General features: G+C 37.4%; 2 protein-coding genes and 2 long non-coding RNA genes across 4 annotated transcripts; 2 read left to right on the top strand and 2 right to left on the bottom strand.

The window, feature by feature from the left end:
• The first annotated feature begins 2633 nt into the window (after positions 1-2633).
• Positions 2634-3338, top strand: LOC113723711 (ethylene-response factor C3). The gene has a single exon (XM_027246692.2). It carries the CDS (start codon positions 2634-2636, stop codon positions 3336-3338), a length of 705 nt encoding a protein of 234 aa, XP_027102493.1.
• A 684-nt stretch (positions 3339-4022) lies between these two features.
• LOC140034980 (uncharacterized) lies at positions 4023-5524 on the top strand. Its single transcript, XR_011838878.1, has 2 exons — positions 4023-4512; positions 4705-5524. It is a non-coding gene; the product is annotated as an uncharacterized lncRNA (long non-coding RNA).
• A 12322-nt stretch (positions 5525-17846) lies between these two features.
• On the bottom strand, positions 17847-20235 carry LOC113723800 (subtilisin-like protease). Its single transcript, XM_027246768.2, has one exon. The coding sequence runs from the start codon at positions 20233-20235 to the stop codon at positions 17944-17946; it is 2292 nt and encodes a 763-aa protein (XP_027102569.2). The 3' UTR covers positions 17847-17943.
• A 3685-nt stretch (positions 20236-23920) lies between these two features.
• LOC140035819 (uncharacterized) lies at positions 23921-24661 on the bottom strand. The gene is made up of 2 exons (XR_011839737.1): positions 24392-24661; positions 23921-24303 (listed from the first exon to the last, which is right to left on the bottom strand). It is a non-coding gene; the product is annotated as an uncharacterized lncRNA (long non-coding RNA).
• Between the last annotated feature and the right edge of the window lie 1215 nt (positions 24662-25876).

Here is a 25876-nt window from a genome sequence, read left to right as displayed (position 1 = left end):
TTGTCAAAATCGCGATCCAGATCGTACGATCCTACGATCTTACGATCCGGATAATCAAAATCGATCCGAATCGTATGCAGAGTCGCAAATCATATTAATCTTTGCAGGATCGCATAAAATCGTAGCAGGATCGTGTAGGATCGTAGGATCGTACGATCCTACAATTTTTTTGTAAATTTGTGAAATACAAAACTCCATTTTGCAAATAAATGAAAATATTTGTGATATATTTGTAATTTATCAAAGAATTGCAACCTTTAATTGCAATTAAGAGTTTTTGGTAGGATCTTACGATTCTACGATCCGATCCTACAATCCGATCCTGTGAAACTAAAATTGATCCAACGTAGGATCCTGATTTTACAAACCTTGGGCACTAAGCTGCATATTCCTGGCTCTACAAGCTTCGAATTCCTTCCTTTTCAAGTATTCGCAGAACGCGGAGCGTGCAGTTCAAACAGCTGTCAAATATTAGAATATTGAATTTTCTAACATTACTTTTCTCATGTAGTGCAAAAATTTCATTTTGTATCGGGCAAACCCACAGCAGAAATCCAAATGTTATTGAAGTTTTATAGCCCCAAGGATTTGAACACATCTACGCACGCAATCACGTTTCCTCACTGCTGACCTGTAAAGACAGGCTGCTATTTAATTAAGTTCTAAGGAACGATGATTTTATTTAAAGTCAACTTGAAACTATCGGACACCAAAAATGATCTATTCATCTCGTCTTGATGTGGTCAGATTATATATACGAATGTTTGGCCTGTGCGAATGTACTTTGTGGCCAATGTACAAAATATCAATTTCTCATCTTACATTATTGGTTCAAAACACATTCCTAAAAAGTCCTTGGTAGTCAAAAGCGTCTAACATATTTTTTAAAAAAGTAACCAGAACGATGGATCTTCAACACTCCACAATAATAACGTGATCAAGAAGCCAAAAAAATGTGGCAATTGTATAGCCGTCTTGACCTTCAAGCACAGATCTATTCTAGTGAAATGTTGCCAATAATCGAATCTAATGTCTCTGTTTTAATATAATATATTTAGAGCTTCAAGGTTACTTTCATCTGCTTGTCCATTTTATCAAAAAATATATATATATATAATGAATTCAGATCTTAACAGTCAGTTTGTAGCCACCAATCTTTCCTTTCATTTCCAACTTGGAAAAGAAAAAAGTGTTTTTCCTTATTAACTACACTCGCTCCAAAAGGTACTCCTAACATGTCAATCATCTTAGGTACAACTAACCAATCCCCTCTTTGGAGGGTCAGTATTGTATAGAGTTTGTTTCAGGCATTAATTTATGGGAAGTGATGTACGTTGAATCAACGATCATACACCAAAGTGTACATATAGAGTGTAGGAAAATTACTTATAAACACTTTTTCTTTTGAAAAAAAAAAATTCATTTGAACGTACGTCAGTTAAACTCCTAAAATGACAACCAAGAACAAAGATTAGTATAGTTAATACACTGCTTAATTAGAGGCTCAAGAGTTAAAACATTGTGACAAATGGAACTTACTTGCAATTACATATAGAGAACATACATGCATATATGTTACACTAACTGGCTAGAATCTTTACAGAAGAGAATTATACTAGTGTTATGGGGAAATCCACTTGTAACTGATCAACAAAGATGAGACACAAGATTAGGGTAAAAGTAGATGAAGGGAAAGTTATTAACAGCATTTTAATTAATTAAGTCGGTTTCACACTTTCTTTGTACACATTTTTTGCCAGCCAAAGTCACGAATAAATACAGCCATTAAAGCTAAGGAATTGCATGTTAAAAGCATGCTCCACCTCACTGTTAAGATCCGAATTCATTATATATATATATATATATTCAAACTCACCTGTAATAAAAAAAATCTAAATAAGGTGTCAGAATATTTCTTTAGTCTAATCAATTCTGTATACCTGGTAACCCTTTATACAATATCTTTAAACTTCCCTTCCCACCTAAAATAGGATATATTAGATTATAGGTATGTTATCTTTGCAAAAAAAAAAAAAAATCCTAATTCATTCAAAATAACATGAGGAGTAATTGTTAACCACCTTGACTGAGGGGTAAAAGGCTTTGGAATAAATAGGGCCACTTGGTCAGCAATACATTCTCCTATGCTGATACAAAATTTGTGATTGACCCTGCCACAAAGTGCCAAGTGGACCGGAATAGGAATTGTGATGATTGCGTTGCTATAATAGATTATTAGTTGCCAAATATATCATCAACAATGACGTCACAGAATTCTCATGGCCGCCAAGTCCACCGAGTCGTTTGACTCACGTGTCCGTTGATCTCCAGTTTTCTCCCTAGACCAGAGCAAAGTCTTTCAGGTCCCACTCCCTACCCCTCAAATGGGACAAAGACCAGAATTTTTTTTTTTTTTTTGTGGCCGAAACAAAGACCACAATTTGGTTGGGTTAAAACAATTCCAATTGTATCAATCAAATTACTGTTGTCAATGTCGCTGATAAGCTATTTTAATTCCTCCCGTTCGTGTGCGTCGTACCTATATAAACGGATAAACCCCGTCCTTGATATTCAGTTCTAATCGCATTATCTATCGTTGTTCAGTCGTAAACCTTAACAATTTGAACTCATTCATGGATTATTCATCATTTCCGCAGCATTCTTTCGCTGAATTCTCTCCCGAAGGCTCAGCCTCATCAAGCATGTACTGCTACAATTCCCAGCATTGTCAGTCCAGTCTTCCTTTTAACGAGAATGACTCTCAGGAAATGCTTCTTGCTCGAGTCATATCAGAAGCTGCAGGTAGCGGAAACTCCATGGACGCGCCATCTTCCAGCCGTATCAAGGAGGAAGAGGAATATACTCAACAAAATTACTATGACGAGCCAATGAATCAAGTTAGCTATAGAGGCGTTCGCAGGCGGCCATGGGGGAAGTATGCAGCTGAGATCAGGGATTCTACTAGAAACGGCGTTAGAGTGTGGATAGGAACGTTTGACTCTGCCGAAGAAGCAGCTTTAGTCTATGATCAAGCTGCATTTGCATTGCGCGGCCACGCGGCGGTTCTTAACTTTCCGGTAGAGGTAGTTTACGAGTCGTTGAAGCAGATGCAGTATGGTTTTGAAGAGGGTTGCTCTCCGGTTTTAGTGATGAAGAAACGACACTCCATGAACAGGAGAAATGCACTGAGCAAAAAGAGAAGTCAAGTTTTGATGGGCTTGGATGATGATAATAATAATAATGTATTGGTTTTGGAAGATTTAGGCACTGACTATTTGGAGGAGCTCCTCGGCGCATCCGAAAGTACATCTTCTTCTTGTCCTTGGCGTCATCAATGATTATGGCTAGACAGGGACTGAACTTTTTTTTAAGTATGATTTAAATATTCATTCCCGCTTCTTTTAGCGTTGGATTAAATCTTCTCTAGATGTATTATCTTATCTAAATAGAAGAAGATGGTACTCAAGTGGCAATTGGAACACCCATTGGAACCTTCGCACATTCATGTTAAAATATAAAATTGGCAATTTCCAAACATGAACTCAAATTTCGGAAGTTGGTGGGTACGATGAACTCCACCACTAAATCCGAGAGTGCTTCTGGTCCTTCGTAAGCATGAGCATGTCTGGGCAGGGGATAAAAATTTATGCATCTTTCAAATACTCATTCCTTTTCTTTTACTATAGGATTAAATATTTTTCTGTACTTGTTGCAGAGGTGAAAATGGCACTAAAAGTTTTGTAAGTTATATGGAGAATTAGTTTGTGCTGGCATCTTTTTAATTCTTTATGTTAGTTGAACTTTGAAAAGACCTCTCCATATGCAAGTGACTCTATATGTTTTCCCTACCGCCAAATAGTTGAAAAGTAAAAGGCTGATTAGCAGATAGTACAAAGCCAAGGACCAACTCCAACGTGCAAAACGACGTGGCATCCTTGTCTGACCTGGAAATTAGCAAAATAATTCTTTGAACTCCATGTTCCTCCTAACCTTTCTCCTTATCTGCTATTTATTGGCTCTGGTCGCCACAGACACCACACCCTTCTCCCAGAACCATCACAAACGCAAGGAATTGATGCATCAAGAAGTAGAACCATCTGATGAGGCAGGGAGGTCGTGGGATAGGATGATTAATCTTGATTAGTAGTTGGCTACATAAGCAGCTACGTTTCTGTATTTGTTAGTTAACAACTAATTGTGCTGAGGCGGCAAAAACAATTACCAATTGGACAGCTACCAAGAAGGAATCGTGAATATGAAATTAGTCAGTTTTTGACTTGTTGACTCTTTCACAGTATCTCTGTATTCTCTCTAATTCATTTCGATACAATTCACCATTCTACCTCGAGAATTGTTCTCCATTATTCATCAATTCTCTGGGGTTTGGTTCAAAGATCTTCACTGTCTTCTTGCATCAGGAATTTACATAATACAAAAAGTACTGGAAATCTATAAATGAACACGAGATATGGCGGCAAACGGAGCTATAGCGACTCAAAAGTATCTAAAATGGTATGCTCTACTTTTGTTCATTTTCTTGTACGCGTCATGATAGAAGCTCTAAGTTCTTCGATTTTTCTCTGTATCTTGGTATTTTGGCATATCAACTTAGCGTTTTATTCTTGGGATGGGTAGTGCGCTTCTTTGGGTTATGGTTGTGGTGGTGTTCTTTTTATCTGTTCATTGGTTGTTGTTTTGGTGTAGTTCCTTGGTTATTTGTTGTTTTGGGAGGAACAGAGTTCTTGTATTTGGGTAGCGGGAGAGTCCTTGCATGAAGGAGACAACTCTGTTGATTTCAGAGTCTTCGGGTAGGGAGGATGAAAGTCAGGGGAATTTAGCAAGGGGTTGGGAGCTACCCAAATTGGTTCTTGTACGAACGGTGCATGCCAAAGTTCCACTGCAGGAAGCCATGTTCTGCCGCAGTCGCTATGCGTGGAATATTGCACGAACCAGGGGACGCTTGGCCCTGTTTGTTCCTGGTATGGAGAATCCTCCTGAATCCTTATTCATTTATACACCGGACAGTTACCAAGATGGTGGTGTTAGTTCCTGGACCAGGCATGCCATACCCTACCCCGCAGGTTTTGATGGTTCATCTGTATTTGGTATCCTCCTTGTGGGCAACTTGCCGATTGGCCACTGCAGGATGGTTTTTTTTTTTTTTTTTTTTTAACAGTTTTCATCATATAGATGAAGTTATTAGTTCGTGAAGTGGCATGGAGTACTGGCAAAGGATCTAAAATAGTCGTCTTCTCGTTGAAAATACTGCTTTGTAGGAACTGTACAACATTTTCCTTTTCTCTATTTTTGATATAGAAAGCTGAAATAGATGTTTCTAGTGCACAAGGGATCTAGTGATATTCTCGTCTCTGCTAATGTACTTGAAGCAGTTCAACTACACCGCACAAGCACTTGAAAGTTGTCTCAGCTTTATCATCTTTCTTGATTGATTGAGCGAATTTCTTGATACATGATTATATTGATTGAACTCAATTGTCCATACAAATTGAGTTCATTGATCCTACATACTACAATCTCCTGTAAGATTAAATTTTGGAAGTTAATCTTATGATTCTCACCTGCTCATCCGGTACTTTTATCACCCAACCATGGTTAACAATATCGGCAGATTTTAATACGACTCCGCCAAATCTTAACTGGAACGAAAGTGACCGGTACGATATTGATTCTTGCATCGCGGATAATACTTTATATCTGCGACAACTCGTTCTAACTCGACCGATATTGGTCGATTTAAATCCGTGATACGTGATATTGACTAATGTATCCGAGTTAACTCAGAGTCGACTAGGATATTTTTTTAGATTATACCTTTTTTGATATTTTCTAATTTTAGTAATTTTTTCCAAATTTTTTAAACATTTTTATATGTTATAATATGCGTATTATCCGATATTCAACTGATACGCAATGACGGATGTGGAATAACAGCAACCATGACGCTATTGCAACCCGCGAGGACCGAAGGAAGGCATCTTACATTGAAATCTGATTATGGTGTGCAAGTGCTATCCTTGTTGACACGTCGAGGTGTGGAAGCTTTTCCCTCCAGAACTACCAGAAGTATAGAAATCACCTCCGAAACTAATTCGACTGGCGTTGTAATTATTACGAGCAAGTCCGGTTACTCCCAGCAGTAGCATAATCAGTATTCGGAAAAAGGGTTAGCTCAGACTCCTCCAATCGAAAAATGCCCATAATACCCGTTGGTATCTTATCAGGTAGTTGGTTCATCTATAATCACAAGTAAATAAAAGAAGGGGAAGCGTAGCAGTAGGCTTTTTGAGAGTTGTGAGACTTGAAAACTTACATATCTATCTTTCATTGTCTTCTGTGTACGATGACATTCATACGTTGCTTTCTAGCCAAGACCGACCAGAAGTTCTTAATTTCTTAATACTGCTAGGATTTTTATTTGTTCTTAAATCTAGCTAGGATCTAATTAGTTGTTTGATTATTGATACCCTGTCTGTTAGGGGCATCATTGACTTAAACCCCATCATCTTTCAAGCAAATAACTTGTAAAGCGTGGAGTTAATTTACTGATGTACTTGAATTCCTTGCAATCTCTGCAAATTCTAGTGATATACTATCTGTTTTTTGAGATGTTACTGTACGAATCAAAATAAAGCATCAAATAATATGAAATTAGTTTCTTCGACCATTGCTATAATCATAATCGAGTAGAGGGGTAATTAATTATTGTAACAAGTATCTAAGGATGACAATAGGGGTGGGTGGCCCGCGGGGGAAATTCCCCCCCCCCCCGCTTAGAATCCCCCACCCAGCCACCCGCTTTAAAAAGATAAATATATAAAATATATATGTATATAAGTATATATATAATAGATAATTTAATTAGTTACAAACTTATGATAATGATATTATTAGTTATATGTATTATATAATGTATATTAGTACATGTAATATAATTGATATTATCAATTATACTAATAATTATATGTGTACTAATACAAATTATTAATTAGTTATACTAAATTTACTAATACATTTATACTAAATTCCTAATTACACTTAATACAATAACATTTTTTCTAAAAAAAAAAATACAAGCACGATAGTGAATTAGTGATTGTATTTGTGCCAAAAGTAAAAACTTAACTACTTTAGTTGTATTTATTTCATCATATTTGATTATATTCAAATAATTTTTGTTTGATTGTTTTTATAAGTTTCAATTGTAAAATTACAATGAATAATAATTTGGTGATATGTTGATATTTTAATACTTGATTATTTGTTAAAATTTAATTATAATAAAATTATATAACAAATTTTTATTAACCCTGCGAGAGTACCCGTAGGGGAAGCGGGGCAGGGCAGGGGGAGCGAGGAATGAGGAAGGGGTCCCTGCCCCAACCCCGCTCTGTTGCCATTCTTACAAATATCCAACAGTCCTTGTTACTCCTCATTTTTGTGACCCTGACCATAGTTTCTTCAGAACAGGATCTACTTCACCATGTGAATCGAGCAACAAACAACGGAATGGTGAAGGATAAGCAGAATGTGCGCCAAATCTTTTGAAATTACCGCCATGAATAAACGCAAATTTCTTGGTCTAATGTACAAAGGCAGAACTTGTTTTGGTAGGTAAGATTTTATTCGGCAAATTACACTTTACCCCCTATGATAAAGCTAATTTTTACATAACCTCCCTCTAGTTTTAAAAACTATATATAATTCTCTCATAGTTTGGATTAAAGTGTCAAAATGACGGAAATGATCATTCGTAACGGAACCTATTAAAATATCGAAATTATCCTTATTTAAAAACTAAAATGGCTTAAGTAACTAAAATATATAAACATAATATGTATGACAATAACTCTCTGTGGTTGACAAATAATTTTTTAACTTTACATAAGGATATTTTTGACATTCTAGTTGACTCCGTTATGGATTACAAATTCCGTCACTTTGACACTTTAATTCAAAATATGAAGGGGTTATGCATAATTTTTGAAATCATAAGAAAATTATGTAATAAAATACTAAACCGTAGGAGGTCAAGTATAATTTGCCCATTTTATTAATACTCAAGAAAAATACAAAATAGAAAGGGCATACCCTTATCATAAACCGACCAACAAAGTCACAAAATTACAAGAGGACATTCCTCATGGTAAACATCCAACACCGCGACAAGATTAAATGTCATACACAGTAAACAGACTCACTCAATACTCATACAACGTGTGTAACATGTATGACACCCCACCGTTGACAAATCATTTACGAAGGCAGAAACCTAATCAGCTGCAACACTAACTAACTAATTAGAAGGCGGCGGAGGTGGCTCAACACCTGTGCATGGTGATGGAGGAACCCCCATGTGCACTTCATGATTGGGCAGTGGAGGATAAAGTTTACTCGGCCATCCAATTATCCCTCCTGGTCCTAGCCTTGATGGCTCGAAACGGGCGGATGCGGCTTCCACCGATTTGCAAGATAGGGCCATTCTGATCTCTCTTGCTTCGACCATGTACATGTTCTTGTTTGCATTGCCGTCCAGAGCCACCCCAAGCACCAGCACAAACAGAAGCATGTAAGGAAGAGCGATATTCATTGCTGAAACTGATTAAGTTGCTGTGCTTATATGCAAGAGCCTTCAGGACCTTAGACTCTTTAAGTCCAGTTTCCTGTTGTATTTATAAGAGTGGAAGGCCTGATTTAGGCTTCACAAACACTACCATTCTTTCCAAATACCGGTGTTCTGGATTTTAGCAGGGCAGACTGAATTGAAGTAAACGGTAACCTAACTAGTAGGTGAGTCAACTGCGCGTTTTTGTAGTTCACATGATGGCCTTCTTTTGGTATTCCACAGAGTTATCCGAATTTTATTTCTACAAGTTGATTGTGGAAACTTTAAAATTATCCGAATTTTAAAGTTTAAAATGTCCAAGAAAAAAAAAGGAAGTCTACATGTATATTGGGGCGTATTTTGTATTAATAATTACATTTTAATCAACTAATAGTGCGCATAATTATTGTTGGTATTTTTAATCACACCTTTTTAATAATTTTTCTGCTACTTCCCAATTTGAATTTGCACGTAATTCTTGGCTGGTGATAATTTGGTGAGTCACGTTATCCAACATTCTAGGATTAAGCCCTCAATTGTCCTTCAATTGTCAAAATTTGAATCATTTGACCACTTTCACGAGAACACCGTGTCCATCAAGGAAGGCTCCCATGGCAAACTACTGGACAGGGTATGTAGTTATCAAGCGTTTGCTTAAAAAGAAAAAAAAAAAATCATCTCAGAAACATGCGTATTAAGATATTCTTGCATACAACGCTCAATTGCTTTCTTGTTGGCAAACATAATTGCAGGGGCAAAGACAGTTGTGAGAGACATCAAAAAGATTTAAGATGGAAAAGTAAAGTTTTATTTGCATCTGCTTTACGAGCAAAATATTGAAATAGTGAAAGGAAGATTTTTAAGCCTAGTGAAGCGAAGAAACGTACAACTGAAAACGTAGAACCTCGTTAGGAGGAAATGATCCGAAAATGAATGGGCTCGTTGAGCAACCTAATGTCATCTCGCGTCAAAACAAGAAGTAAAAACGAAAATCCTTGTCAAACACATTTGACAGCAACCAACTACAGAAAACCAAATGTGAATCTAGCAAAATAGAAAAGAAGAAACAAGGATGAAAGATAAGCAGAGCGTGTCCAAATCTTTTTCATTACTGTAGTCATTTCCTGGAAGTTTCTTAATCTAATGTACAAATGCAGAAACTTGGCTAATCCACTGATTAACTAATAAGCAGGCGGCGGCGGAGGTGGCGGCTGTGGCACAGCGCCAATACATGGTGGTGACGGAGGAGCTCCCATGTGCACACGACGGTTGGGCAGGGGAGGAAAAGGGTTTCTCGGCCATCCATTTACTCTTTCTGGTTCTAGCCTTGATGGCTTGTAACGAGCGGCGGCGGCGGCGGCCGTATTACAAGACAGCGCCATTCTGATCTCGCTTGCTTCAACCACATACTTATTGTTGTTTGGATTTGTACTATCCAGAGCCAAACCATGCACAAGCACAAGTAGGAGTATGTAAGGAATCAGAGCACCCATTGCTGAATTAACTTGCAATCTGCAAAGAGTCTCTTCAGTCTTGAGTCCTAGCTTCTTGTTCAATTAAATACTCCAACAAATAAGAGTACAGGAGGTGAAAGGCCTAATTTGGAATATTCTAATTTCATTTAGCAAGGGGGGTGTTGATTGACTCGAGCTGGCTCCGCAGGATTAATTGAAGTAAACTTGGGAAGTAGGTGAGTCAACTACGCGTTTTTATACTCTCACATGCGGCCTTCTTTCTGGATTAATTATTTGCAAATAATAAAGTGTATCCAAACGCACCCTTAAGGATCCACCACCATAGACGAAGATGGTTCGTAATTATAGAGATATATGCAATCCTTGTTCTTTTGGCGGCAATTAAAGAATGCAAAACTATACAAATAAGATTCATCCTTAAGACTTGTTGTATACATTGAAAATTCATCCATGTAGAAATATAAACGAAGCTTTTTTACGGTTTGACTTCTATAAAGTGAAAATTCGTTCATGTAAAAGTATAAACCAAGCTTTTATGGATTGTTGTGTTAAGTTAGCGGCCATGTGTTATTAATCTATTGGTTACTACAATAAATTGCATTGTGGGTTTGTAAGATTGGCCGCATGGGATCCAATCCCGTAATGTTAGTAGTAGACGATTAGTAGCACACTGCCGCAGGGTTGCTAAGAAGCTAGTAGTAGTAGCCTCGCTGTTTTGTTTTTTCATTTGTAACAATAAAATAAACGTTCCTCACAACCTGGAACCAAAGGATAAAATGAGAGACTCGCACTAATTAGATTTTATTACTCATGCCACGTAAAGATTACAAGGTAAATCGGCCCCTCTTGTCATATTCTTTATTTGCAATTACCATTTTATTTTTTTGGGTTCCTGGCAAATATTTGGCTGCACAAGTAGCCTTGTTATTTGGCTGCTAACAAGAGGAGGAAACCCACATAATGCATCGAGGGAAATACTTCAGTAGACTCAGATTTAGGAAACCATATCCAGCATCCGGTGATCATTAGTTTTCTTAATCATGGCATGGGAGTCGGGCAAATCGTACTCCCGTGGGAACATTTTCTCGAGGTGGTCTCCATGGCTGGGGGCATGGGAGCACAGGAACTCCCACACGACTAGGGTTGTTGGGCACAGGCACTACCACTGGAGTAGGGTTATTGGGCACAGGCACCACAACTGGCGTAGGGTTGTTGGTGGCCGGTGGTCTCCTCGGTAAACCACCGGGGTATGGGTAAGTGCAATCATCTCCCCATGCACCAACTGGGCACGTGATAGGCCTGCCTTCACAATCAGAAGCAAGATCAACTGCAAGCAGGAATGACACCACTGCAATCACACAGGAAGAAGAATAAGACTTCATTGCCTGCTTAGTGATAATCACTTCGATCAATTGACAATTCTGTATCGAGTGCATGCTAATTGAACTATTGCTGTGCCTATATAGAAGTATGGAACAACGAAGGAAGTTGACTTTGAAATCACATGATGCATTACAACCTTAATTACTTCGGAAATAGGCAGAGTTTAACGACTCTCAAGGCATGCAAATTGTGTTCTTGTTATCCTAGTGAGCAGACAGTGCAATGAGGTTTATATGAGCGCGCCGTCGTTACGTGGTGCATTACATTTCGATCTATAAGAGCATGTATCTACTTTCTTTTATAAGACCGGAAAATTTTAGGAAGTTTAAGGTCCAGATTCGGGAGAAATATACATTCATCCGGAAACATCAAAATGAGATAGTAACATGCACATTGAGTAGAGTGGCTCCTGATACAAAGACTGCTAGTGTCGTAGAGTGAAGCAGTTTCCTTACTACTAGTCATATTATTATATGTTTAGAAAGTGACTTCCAAGATTCAAAGTAATTTATATTCGCATTCCATTTTACCCTTCGGCCACTCCAATTTACTTAATAAATAACATGCCTTCAAGGGGTGTTGAAGCTAATTGAAGAGTCCAAATATCACCTCCCAATTTATTTCTAAATTAATTGCAGGGCACATGTATGCAAATTATTATGATCCCACCTTCTTATTCCAAGTCAGACATTCAAGGAAATCAAGATTCAAGCTCAAATGCTTGATTGGATTACTAACTTAGAGAGTCATATTGGATGGCTCTTTTTTGGAGTTTTTATAAAATAAAAAAAAACATATTATATTAATTTGATGTAGGTGAGAAAAAAAATGTAATTGAAAAACGTGTTCATGGAAAACATAAAATATTTTTTGCTTTTGTAGAAAACTCCAATTCAGGCACCACCTATTAAGGAAAAGACTTGACATTTTGTTGGTCACCTTACAAAAATAATTGAACTTGACAGAAAGTAATCTTAACTCTTAAGCACATGAAATTTAGTCCACTTTCAATGCCAAAAAACATGTGTACCGGAGTAATCCATGTAATTGACTAGGTCAGGTGTTTACTAAAAGCAAGCTTGCTTGCATACTTCAAAAGTTGACTTTCAATTACCGCCAAACATCTTAGCTGGCATACTAAATTTCAACTTCCTAGGTCAACCTCCCTCGTGAAGTGTGGCGGATGGGGATGTGAATGCTACTCATGAAGTCAACAATCCACCCAAAGCTTGTCATCCAAGATTTTCTACATCCCAATAGTAATCTGATAGCTAATGATTCCAAAATTACTGCTTCAACTCCTCAAGTTAACTTGTTCAATAATGCAGGCTCTTGGTTACCTACTGCTAGTTTTGCTTGTGCATGGTATGGCTGTGGAGAATAGAAACACAAATAATAGTTATTTGGTGAAAGCAAGAGAGATAAGAGAAGTCGTATCTTGTCACAAAGTGGCATCGTCCTACGCTGTTTACGAGCCATCCAGGGTAGAACCGGGACGAGGATGGCCGACTAGTAAGCCTCCTCCCCTGCCCAACCCTCCCACGCACATGGATGTTCCTGCTGCACCTTGTATACGTGTTCTACAACCGCCTCCGCCTCCGAGTTACTAAAGTTAATCTTCAGCAGTTATACATTGACATATTTTTTTCTTTCTGAAAAATGTCATTGAACTTAATTGTAAGAAGATGTCATTAGATTTCGCATACTCTTCACTATTCTTTCCCTGTTTTGGGCTTTGCATTTGGAAGTTTATGTCCTTTTCCTCCTTGAAAAGAGTACTAGCTGAATCCACTTGGGTACTTCATATGTCGGGTGTGTTTATCTCTAATTTACACATTTTACTAATTAATGCTGGCAAAGTTCTAAACATATTACTGATAGTAATAAGAGTTCTCAAGAAACTAGCAGTTCTTTCGATGTCTCATTTTTGCGAATTGCAATTCTTTCACGAATCTGGACCCTGGAGTTGGAGCGGAAACTCCCTAGATTTTTCCGGGCATGTAGATATATATAATACATCTTTTTTTTGTTGAACGAAATGCACCGCATAACTACTGCTCAGATGAACCTCGCTTGATTGCCTCCTGATTAATTTTATCAAGAAAGTACTAATTTGAATGTCTTGAAAGTCATTGCGTTGATCCGTCTAGTTGAGAAGTAATTACGCTTGAAACCATGTGATGATGTTCAAAGTCAACTTATTTCGTTATCCTATATAAACGCAGCAGTGCTTCAGTTTAACATGCACTCAATACTGAATCATCAATTTTATCGAAGTGATTATCACTAATTAAGCAAGAAATGAAGCTTTCATCTTCCTTTCTAATCGCAGTGGTGTTATTCCTAGTCGTAGTTAATCTTGCTTCCATGTGTGACGCCAGGCCTATGTGCCCAATGGATGCCGAGGGAGATGATTGCTACGGTATACCAAGGAGAAACCCAGTCCCCGGCAACCCTCCTCCACCTCCAGTTGTGGTGCCCGTGCCAAATAACCCTCCTCCTCCTCCGCCGGCGGTGGTAGTACCAGTGCCCCACAAGCCGGGTTTTGTGGGTCCCGTGGACCCATGCCCCCAGCCGTGGAGACCACCTCAACGCCATTTTCCTTACCCGAGATACCCATACCCATGCAACTAAGATTGTGACTCTGGATGGTTTCCTTTATCCGAGTCTTATCCAAAGTATTTCCCATTATCGCTATGTGATTTTCCTCTTATTAATTAGCAGCCAGATAATAAATAACGGCGCGTACGTTTGGCAGAATAAAGAAAACCCGGGAAAAAAGAAGCACAAAAAAAAAAAAAAAAAAACTGCCCAATCTATGCTGTGATCTTGGTTTGTCTGGTCAATGACGTGTAGTATCTAATGGCTTTGAATTTAATCTTTGTTTCCTGATGATTTGTTAGGATCTGGTTTTTGCACGAACAATTATGCTTTGTCCACCCTCCCTCAAGAAATCCAGCAATACGACCATGCATATGCTACAGAAAACACCGTAGGCCAATGGTTTTGGAAATCTATGCAATGTCGTCGCGCAGTATTCAACTGACAAAATTAATGAACTATAAGTTATGCAATGTCGAAGTAATGGAAATTTTTTTGATAAAAAGTAAATTTTATTAATCAACTGTTAAAAATTATTCACCACAATTCGATTTATATCATTGTCCTAATAGTAGCTAGGCTAAACATGCACTTAAAAATAATAGATTAGATTTGAAAATTTTTTTGAACAGATCCAAAATTGAATTAATAGAATATAAGCTGTGGAAAAGGAAAAAGTCTTTGTTGATTCACATATTTTTGGTTTTCCTTAAAGTAACTTGTGCTCAACTACTTACCTATCATAACTCCTAGCTCCTAAGTCCTAACTCGATTGCGTCCACTCTTTTAACGTTCGTTACCGACAATTCAATATTGTTCGTCTCGTAACTTCACTGAGAGACAATCCTCTATTTTCTTTATTTTGTAACTTAAAACAAGCAAGCAATAGCATTGTTGCGTTTTTTTTTTTTATCATCCTAAAACCCAAAAAAAAAAAAAAATGTCCTAAGAGCATAATTTAGCTTGAGCATAATGTTGGGATTTCATTAACTTAAAGAAAGCCTTTTTTCTCTCCAAAAAGGAATAAGTTGGAAAGGGAAAACATCGAGCGTCCACATTTGGAAGCTTGAAAGGTTAGCTTGCTAAGGTAAGAAAGGCAAAAAAGGGGAAGAAAAAAAAGAGAGAATAAGTGAAGCAGATGAAAGGTGTATCATATACTCCTTCCGTCCCATTTTGATAGTTCTGAATTTTTTTTCACACAGTTCAAGAAAAAGTAGTTAACTTTGTTGGAACAATCAACTTAGGTAACTATTTTTCTAAAATACCCTCACATTAATTAGAGTACAACTTTTATGGGAACTTGAATTGATGGTAAAAAAAGAATCAACTCTCATTAAATGAGATAAATTTATAATAACAATAATTTACATTGAATAAGGGTATTTTAAAAAAATTAAAATACAACTATATTTTTCAGTTGGAAAGTGGACTACAATTTGGGACAGACGAAAAAGGAAAACAGGACTATCAAAGTAGGACGGAGAGAGCATGTAATAGAACCTGGCCGCTAAGGCACCAACTATAATTTTTTGTTCGTATTGGCAATGAGATTGATGGGTGAAGGTGACCTTAGGCACAGAGTGCTGAGTAGATCAGCACAATTCGCCAATTTCTTGCTAGCTAAGACAGAATTTGTACGTGGTTAGTCAATTTTGTTCTGCAAATAGGAAGATCTCAACTTTACTGTATGCCTGTTTGGAAGGTGAGTTTTCTAGGAGTTTGTCTAAAACTTTACTGTAACTTACTGTAGAAATTTTTTTTTAAAAATTTTTGAAATAAGTAGATTTTTGAATATTTTGAAATGTATAGTTTAAAAACTTTGAAAATTTTTTTGAAGTTACTGTAGCTAAAGTTTTTAAAAAACTTATAACAAACAAACTGGACAAAAAATCTGAATTCCAAACAAGATAGGATGGTGGGAGGCCATTAAACTTGCCATTTAATTGTGATTGTCACTCTCAAATAATTTTTTTTTATGAAATTTTCATCGACTCTCTTAAATTAAGATAGAATAGGTTCTATAACTATTATCATTATAACAAAAAAAAAAAAAAAAAAACCTAAACAAGAAAAGGTTGGATGTCATTCAAATGTAGATTTGTTTTCCAATTTTGATGGGACATGACATTTTTCAGGATTAGTAGTCTTGTCATTGACAAGTGCTGTGTTACCTTTTCTACGGGTTCAATGATAAGTAGGTATGGCAATTGGGTTCGATGCGGGGGCTAATGATGCGGGTGGTGGGGTAGGGCAAAAGGAATTTTTTTCCCTTCATTTAGAAATGGGTGGGGATAGGGCCTCGTCACCCGTTAAAAAAATTAATAAATTTAATTAATTATAAATTTATAATAATAATATTATTAGTTATATATATTATACAATGAATATTAATATATTTATTATAATTGATATTATCAATTATACTAATAATTATACATGTCTACCAATAGAAATTATTAATTAATTATATTAAATTTACTAATAATTTATACTAAATTTCTAATTACATTTAATACAATAATACTTTTTTCTTAAAAGAGCCACAATAATGACTAAGTAATTATATTTGTGTCAAAAGTAAAAATTTAACTACTTTAGTTGTATTTGTTTCATCATGTTGAATTGTATTCAAATAACTTTTGTTTGATTGTTTTTATGGATTTCAATTGTGAAATTACAATGGATAATAATTCGATGATGTGTTGATATTTTAATACTTGATTACTTATTAAAATTCTATTATAATAAAATTATACAACACATTTTTTATTAACCCGTGAGGACACCCGCGAGGGGGAGCAGGAAGCGAGGTCGAGAGGAATTAGTAGGTTGCAAGGCAGGGGGTGGGAGAGGGGTCGCCCGCCCCAATCCCAACTCGATGCCATTCCTAATGACAAGCGTTAGCTTTTATAGGCTAATTCCTTAAAATATTAATGATTTAAATGGTTAAGTAATGTTTTGATTTCCCTATGTCTTTTATCATATGTCAGTTGTTTCCCAAACCAGTAAAATACATGTCATATGTGGAAAGAATTGCTGAAAAAAGAAAGAAAGAAAGATAAAATTAATTAATTAATTAAACATACTACCTTCTTACCATTAAGTGCACTCCACTTAAAAGAATTGCTAAAAATACATGCCATATGTGGAACAATTTACACATGATGACGACAGAAAGTGATGTGATACACATGTTTGAATAGTCAAAATTGGAAACAAAATTCCTCAAAAGTAAAAAAAAAGGAGAAAGTGTTGCGAATGAATTTGTTTTGAGTCCTCAGACCTCAGAGCAATTAATAAAGTCCACACAGTTTAAGCGCGTAAAAAATTTTGTGTGTTTGGATTGCCAAATTAATTGTATTTGGATTGCTAAATTGTTCCAAATAATATTTCGCTTGCACCATAAACACATTTCTCAATTCACCTTTTTATCTTTCCAACTACTTTTTTATCTCACATACATCACATCATAAAAAGTGTTACAGTAATCATTCCAAATAATATTTCAAATAATACTCTGTCCAAACACAATACACTTGGCACGGGGAAGTTAGCGCTGAAACAACTTGGCAGGACAATATTCAACTTCAGATAAAACTTTGAGGGGCCCAAATTGTAATTTTCACGAAAGTTTAAGAAGAGTTGCGCAGTTCTTCTTGTTCTTTCTGTGGCTCGTATCGGCTGCATTTTGATTTGGGACTTATTTGACGAAAACCGAAAGATAAACAAGCACAAGTTTATTCAAATCGAAATCACACCCAAAACAAAAACATCAAAATGTAAGCAAAAGGAAATCGCCAACCATTGGAATATGCATGGGGTACCTACTACGTTACGCGTCTTTATACATGCATGGATGATCTAGGACATTGGCATTTCACCTATAATTGCAGCAATTGGACTCCTGACGGAGACCTTTGTGGAAGCCCAAGTAATAGATCCCTGAGATGCTGTATTATTAGCTGCAGTTGGCAATTGACTGAATATGACCTGATATGTCAGCTTCTGTTTCACCTCGGAGAAACGCAGAGTCTTGGGTTTGACTATAACCTCGACACCTTCAGGGGGAACAACCTTAACCGTGTAAACCGATTTGGCCTCTCCAACATTAGTAACCGTCCTTGTGTAACGTTGAATAGGTGATCCAAATTGGATAGAGAATGAAGGGTAGTTCAATTGTGCTTCAGGGATGCTTGATTCTTCGGTGCAATTCACTCTACGTTGTAAAATGTAAAGAAGCCCCCTTCTGGTGTAATTCAAGCCACACAAATAAGGCACGTAATCTTTTGGCTCAATGTCGTAGATTAGACCTGGATTGTTTGCTCTTGATGGATTCACGTGGCCCGAACCTATCGCAAAAATGTTTGCCGGAAGAAGCCTTTCGTCCTCGATTGGATTCTTGGCAAGGTTCACCAGATCAGCTGTGGTCATGATCGCCGACTTAATTGCAGCTGGAGACCAATCAGGGTGCGCGCTTTTGAGCAGGGCAGCTACGCCACTGAGGTGAGGGCAAGACATTGAGGTGCCGGAGAGCATGTTGAATGTGGACTTGGTATTTGTGTTGTTTTCAACGGATTGAGGCCAAGCAGCAAGAATGTTTACACCAGGGCCAATTATATCCGGCTTCAAAATTCCAGGGCTTGCCATGCTAGGACCTCTGGAAGAAAATGAAGCAACCACTGGAGCATGATCGTCTCCAATAATAGTTCCTTTGAATGAAATCGCAGCCACTGGTGATTCTGTTGAGTTGATGTAGCTCAGGACCTTAACTCCGTCAGCATAACTTAAATGTGTCGCCGGGAGGACGTGAGCATCAGCAAAAGTGGTGTAACCTTGGTTCTGTCCATTTATGATAATCATGCCAACGCCACCGGCAGCCTTGACATTTTCTCCTTTTTGAACATCTGATATGCCAACACCATAATCACAGACCACAATTTTCCCCCGGACCTTAGAGCTATTCAGAGCTGATGAGAAGCAATATGCAGATAAAATATCGCTTGCATTCCAGCCAGCATAGTACAAGGGAAACGGAGTTGAAAGAAAATGCTTAGGATTATAAAGAGATTCGCCATCAAACTCCTCCTTGTTCCCGAGCAAAGCAGTAGCTACTATTTTTCTGTCGATGGTGCTTGCACCAACCGTAAGTATCCAGGGGGCTTCATTTTCTAAAGACTGATTGAAAGGACCGCCATTTCCGGCTGAGCAGCTGACCAAAATGCCCTTTTCCATTGCAGTATAAGCACCAAGTGCGACGCTGTCTGTATAAAATGGTTTTGAACTTCCTCCAAGAGACAGGGAAAGAATATCCACCCCATCATGGATAGCCGCATCCATAGCAGCCAATATGGCACTTTCAGGGCAAATATCTACGCATACAACACCTTGGCAAACAATTATGCATACTTTGTACATTGCCAAGTGAGCCAGAGGTGCGATACCGGCAGCAGTTCCATTAGCATTTCTAAGCACATTAGCGCCTTGGACAAAGTTTCCTGCAGCTGTGCTTGCTGTGTGAGTGCCGTGGCCAACCTCATCTAATGCGGAATCGCTAAATTCTTGGTTGAAATTCCTTGCTCCAATTAATTTGTTATTGCAAGCTGAGGAATTAAATTCACACTTTCCCTTCCATTTAGCAGGTGGTGGAGGCATTCCTTCATCGCTAAATGAAGGGTGGTCTGGCCTTATTCCGGTGTCCATGACTCCAATAATCACACCGTTTCCATAATTTGAATCCTTCCAGAAGCCCATACCCGGATGCAACCCCAGGAAACTAGGAGTGTGGGTCGTATGTAGAGATAGCATCTCCTGGGGACTAGCTGATAAGAATCCAGGCTTCTTTTCCATTTCTTTCACGTCTTCAGCTGATAATTTAGCTGCAAATCCTCTGAAAACATTGTGATAGGAATAAAGCATCCGTGGTGCTTCATTTGATGAGCTTGAGATAGTGGTTGTCGGCAGGAAAGATTTGTACCAATTTTCTAAATCATCATTATTTGGGCTTGCACTTGCGCTGGAAAGCTGAGTATCTGTAGGCAATTCAACATGCACGATGTAAGTCTGTACGGTGCTTTCCTGCTCATGCAATCCTTTAGCAGCTATCGAAAGAAAACTGATAACAAAAAGCAGAATGAGAATCTGCATGAATCCCATGTTTGACGATGGTTTAGTAAGTGAACAGTAAGTTTGCTCGATTGAATTAGCAATTACTACTGTTACGCAAGAGGAAGAATGTACCAAGTTAAATAGGGATTAGAGGTGATTAACTTGGTTGCGGAGCTTGAGTTAAAAGGTGGAGTATATATAGGCATGATAGCGGTATCCATCTCAAAATTTTCAATTACTAAATTTTGCGGTCTCATTCATTTATCTGGAGAAAGTTATTTAAAGACCCTGTGATTTTGAAGAATCAGTTCTTCGTCCTTAACAAAGTCATCTTTTTTCGGTCAGATAATACAAGCATAAATTACATTTTGCAGCCACATTCAAGCGCCAAACTTCCAGTAATAATCTATTGATTAATGAAACGACTAAGACCCTGAATGGAATTTTCCAACTAATGCTGTTAATAATCTTTCTGGATCGAGTTATATATTCAAAGTTTTGCCTTGAACAACAATATTTGCATAATTGGCAAACGACTCTTTGGCCAGATGTCATGAGTTCCTTTGACTGAAAATTTTGGCCATGTCTCATTCTCCATTAGTTTGAGGCAGTATTCGGCAGGGTCGGGTTCTTAATTATTAATATTTACAGGCAATGGATGGTCTGTTTAGTTTTCATTGGTAAAATGGGAAGTGATCCACACATATGACCTCCTTTAAAGCAGTAAAGAATCTGTCAAAAGGAGTGTCATAACATGAGGTTGATCACAATTAATAAAATGATGGTAGGATCAATTTGTATAATATGTGGAAATTATTGTTCAGCCTACAGAAGCCTTGCTCTCCTTGGAGCAGTTGAAGAGACGAGGACATAATTATAACCCAAAGTTCCTTATTCATGTGTACTTTTCCTCAAAAGGATATTCTCTTTTACAAAAAAGAAGACAATAACTTCTTGTAATTGAGATGAGATCAAAAAGTAAAATCTTAACTTAGATCACAATTTCTATCCCCTCCTAATTTCTTAAATCCAACCTCTCCCCTGCTGTTAAAATAACGGCAATTCACAACTCCTAGGCACAATCTGGGTGGTATCCTACATATAGTTAACTGATAAATGCCTCCCCTACACATAAATTTCTAAGTCTGAATATCAATATGTTTAGCCAGTAAAATTCAACGTCGTTGCAAAGGAAAATTGCGCATCAAAAGACTCTTTCAAATTTACTCTTCTCTTAAAAAAAAAAAGGAAAAAAAAAAAAAGACTTAACGTTTCATTAAAAGAAGTACTTTTAAAAGACTCTCCAGATTGCAGTTTACTTCAAATACTTAAGATTGATGGTTTTTTTTTTTTAGATAAAGGGGGTATCCGAGCCTTCAGCCCGGCTAATCCCCTGTGACCAGAGAGGGGAGACCCTACCCCCTCGAACACGGTAGTTCCAGGCAAGACTCGAAATCTGGTAAGCGTGGCCTGAAGAGGCGCTTGCTACCGGATTGATGATTCTTTTTAGCCCTTTTTATTCTAATTTATTTTGCAGGGTTGAAACATGACCGCTTCTATTTTTGGAAGTTTTGGTTTAAGAATTCTTGCTTCTGCTGCATCTTAATTTGTTCCTTCTAGTTGATCCATTAGACTCGATGTTCACTCTGAAACAAAATTGGAGAGTTATGAATGCAAGACTCGAACCATTGGAGGGCTTCGTTGAATCGTTCTTCCTTCTGGAATATTCAATGGAGCGATTGTAAGGCTTAAGACTTGAGCGTCACCGGCAATGGGTTAGCTATAGCATCTGGCATGTGGGTTAAGACACTTTCTTTAATGCTCCCTATGATTCTCCCTACCCCTTCTTTTATCAGATAACAATTCATTTATGTTAAGAATCGTTGCACAAGTAAAAAGTTGTAGCCGGTGCAGGACTAAATTAGTGAGCATAATTTAGAGGTAAAGTGCAAGGATACCTACCTGTAGCAGTGAACGCTTGCTTCTTTGAATTCAAATAGGTTAGAAAGTAAGAAAATGGGATGGAATCAGGTCATCTTTTTATCATTTTGCATAGATATTTAACCAATGGAACTAAATTATAGTTATTGCCAATTTTTTTTTTTTGTCAATTTTTTTTTGGCTCCCTTCAATTCTTTGGTCGACAAGATATTGGGTTTGTTCATGCCGAGTTATTACTACATTTTAAAGTTACAACATCTTTTAATTTCATTTTTCCATTGTCCTAGTTGATATTGGCATATGTTAAAGTTTTAGATGTGTTCATTTGATCAAATAGGGTACCAAAATGAAAATTGAATACTGTGGAGATGGTACTTCATTTTGCATGTTAAGTATCCTTTTAGATATTTTTCCAAAAAAAGAAAAAGAAAAAGAAAGAAAACAAAGAATGTATCCTATTGATTGATGATGTGCCTATGCCTTTTGGGAGGAGGCGCCGAGGCGGAGTATGTGAGCCCACAAGCTTCATCGGCTTATTAATCACTCCTGTTGGACCATCCCCTCAGTCCACCCACATCATGAACCAAAAAAGGACCCAATATCACCATATCAGCCCATGCCCATTTACGAGATTACCATCAAAATCTTAAATTTAATTAAATGTGAATATATGCTTTTGAGTTTTTGACTTTTCATCAATAAAAAAAGCGATAATATCAGAAACCTCCCCTTAGGCTTCTCTTAATATCACATGATACTCCTAAGGTTTCAAAAATATCAATTGCCTCCCTTCTTTTAGTTATTTGTGTAACAAAATTTTTAAAAACCCTAAACTACCATTTCACTTACTAAATAAAAATGTTCCTAAGTCACTTTGTTCACTTCAAGAAAACCATCACTTCAAATTCAATATCTTAAGTACTACTACATCACAATGCTATACCCCATAAAAATATAAATTTGAAAAATAAAAATGATATTTGAAAAGAAATACGTTTGTATCAATTTTATTCGATATGCTCAAAATCGATTTCTTATGAATTTACATTTTTTCCACCAACTTCTTTACCCTGGGTCAAACCATTAAATTATACCAATTATAATAAAAATCAACTCAAAATAAGCAAATAAATAGTACCCCGCTTTATCACAATCACAAAAAATAAAAGATAAATAAAATTTAATTTATTATAATTTATAATATAATATTGCATATTCATCCAAAAAATATGAGGAAGAGAGAATTATGGAGAAAAGGGAAAAAGAAGAAAGATGACTTCCATTTCTTTTTTTAAAAAAAAAATTTTGAGTTTCATTTATTTAATATGTTGTAAATTATGTGTTAAGTGAGGGTTAGTATAATCTTTTTACAATTATTAGGGGAGGTAAGTGATGTTTCTAAAATCTCAAGGGTGCTAAGTGATATTAAGAGAAACCTCAAGGGAGGTTTCCGATATTATCCCATAAAAAAAGCCTTCTTTTTTCATTTGACGAAATCCCTTTAGAATACTAATAACAAGGCCTAGTCCATTAGTCTAAGGGAAAAATAAAAACAAAAACCACTTCAATGAGGAGGAAAAAGGAATAAAAGAATAAAATACATGAACAGGACTGTCACGCAATTTTTCCTCAGAAATGACAAGGCACAATCCACCACAAAACTTGAAAAAAGGAATACCATCTAACTTATGTAAATACTGCAACGATATACAGATTGAAGTGATAATTAACACTAGGAGCCAGTGTTTCAATTTTTATTGGAAATTAAGAAAGATACAGGGAGATCAAATCAGTAATAACTAATAAGAGCCCGATGATTTTATTTGAAGCAGTACATGGCTACACTTAATGGACAGAGAAACTGGATACATATATTTCTGGCTGTTCCAAACATACATTAACAATTTAACATGGTGGTGGCGGCGCCGGTGCTAGCGGCGGCGACGGTGGTGGATGAGATGGAGGTGGTGGACTGAAATGAATAGGGGTATTGATAACTGGAGATGGTGGAGAAAGCCTAGGTCTCCGAGTTCGCCCTCGCAGTGCTGCCCTGAAATCATAGTGAGACAGAGCATCGTGGGAAAAAGAAGGCGGTGCATCAAAAGTCAAAGCTGAGAAGGGTTCTTCTATAACTCTTGCTGCTTCCAAGGCGACATAGGCTTTGTTCACGCGTCCCTGTTGAATCAGCAGGATTTCATGGATCAAAAGCAAGCTAAGCAAATAAATTAATGATGAACTTTTCTCATGGGTGGAGAAAACACACCTTTGAATATTGATGTGAAAAGGCTAGTAATAATCAGAAGAGGGACATCAATCCTAGTATGAGTTTGCTAAGAAGAAAGCGTTGCCTCATATCATGTGTCCGTTGGTTGCCAGACCAGTAAAGCAGTTAGCTTTGAAAAATACACCTGTATTCTAATTCATCTGACGTAGTAGGTGGGAAGCAGCTAGGAACCGCCTACGCACATGGTTCAAACTTCAAAGACTTGGCAGACACCGAGACGAGACGATTCGGGGTAAGAGACCGGGAGTCCGAGACAACTGGGGCTGTTTTCTGTTCTAATACAGGGACAAGATGGTTTCGAGATAATGAATCCCGAGAATTCAGTTGAGTCATCGAAAATTCGGTTGACACGGCTCCAAAATAAATAGAAATAGTCGAATCGTCTCAAGTCAATTTGAATTTTTCTTATATTTGCTAATTTTTTATTATTTTTATTTATCATATTTTTTTATAATTTTTAAAATATTAAATATTTTAAAAATTTACGCATCATCGAAACCACGATCGATATGTCAAGACCAATATGAAACAATTAGAACTACGACCCTGGCTGCAACTTTGAACCATGCTAACGCATTCAAGATGTACAAGTAGAGATGATGGCAACGTAACGATGTTAACTGCTTCAAACTTTGACATATAGAAGAAGACAAATGGTAGGGCCTGTTTGGAAGGCTTGTATTTTATCAAGTTTTTATTATACTAGTTTTTTAACAACTTGTGCTACAGAAATCCTAAAAACTTATCAAAATTTTTAACCTACACACTTAAAATATCCAAAACACAATAAAAAAAAAATTCCCTTCCCCTTTTCCTCTTCTTCCTCCCCCACCACCACCTTCGTTGCTGGCTCCGATGTCCATTTCCGGTGCTGGTGCCGGTCTTCTTTTTTTTCCCCTTTTTTTTCCTCTTTTTTTTCCTCTCCCCCTCTTCCTCCCCTACCATCCTCCCCTCTTGTCTTTTTTTTTTCTCTCTGCGTCTCCCCCATTTCCTCCCCCACCTCTCTGTGAAAAAAAAAGAAAGAAAAGAAAGATTGTGAGAAACGGGAAGGGAAACAGGGGAGGCGGGGAGTGGCGGGGCAGAAGGGGTGGCGCGGGGAGGGGGAAGGTGAGGCAGAGGGGGTAGCGGGGCAGAGGGAGAAGGCACAGAGAGGGGTGGCGGGGACAGAGGGGATGGTGGGAGGAAAGGAGGAGAAGGGTGGCGGAAGGTGGCATTGGTGGAGTTGCTGCTGGGGGTGGCGGAGGTAACAGGGAAGGGGGAGGGGGAAGAAGAAGAAGAAGAAAAGAAAAAGGAAAGAAAGTAAAAGAAAAAGAAAAAGAAAGAGAAAGAGAAAGAGAAAGAAAAAAAAAAGGAAAAAAAAAGTTTTTCACCTTACAAAAACTTCTACAAAATTTTTTACTTTACAAAAACTTCTACAAAATTTTTTTAAAAACTTCTATAGTGCATTACAGTAAAATTTTAGAT

Source organism: Coffea arabica, chromosome 2c (assembly GCF_036785885.1).
Source record: "Coffea arabica cultivar ET-39 chromosome 2c, Coffea Arabica ET-39 HiFi, whole genome shotgun sequence".
Lineage (NCBI taxonomy): Eukaryota > Viridiplantae > Streptophyta > Magnoliopsida > Gentianales > Rubiaceae > Coffea > Coffea arabica.
Note: the sequence above shows the minus strand (reverse complement) of the source record. Positions and strands in the feature narration are given on the sequence as shown.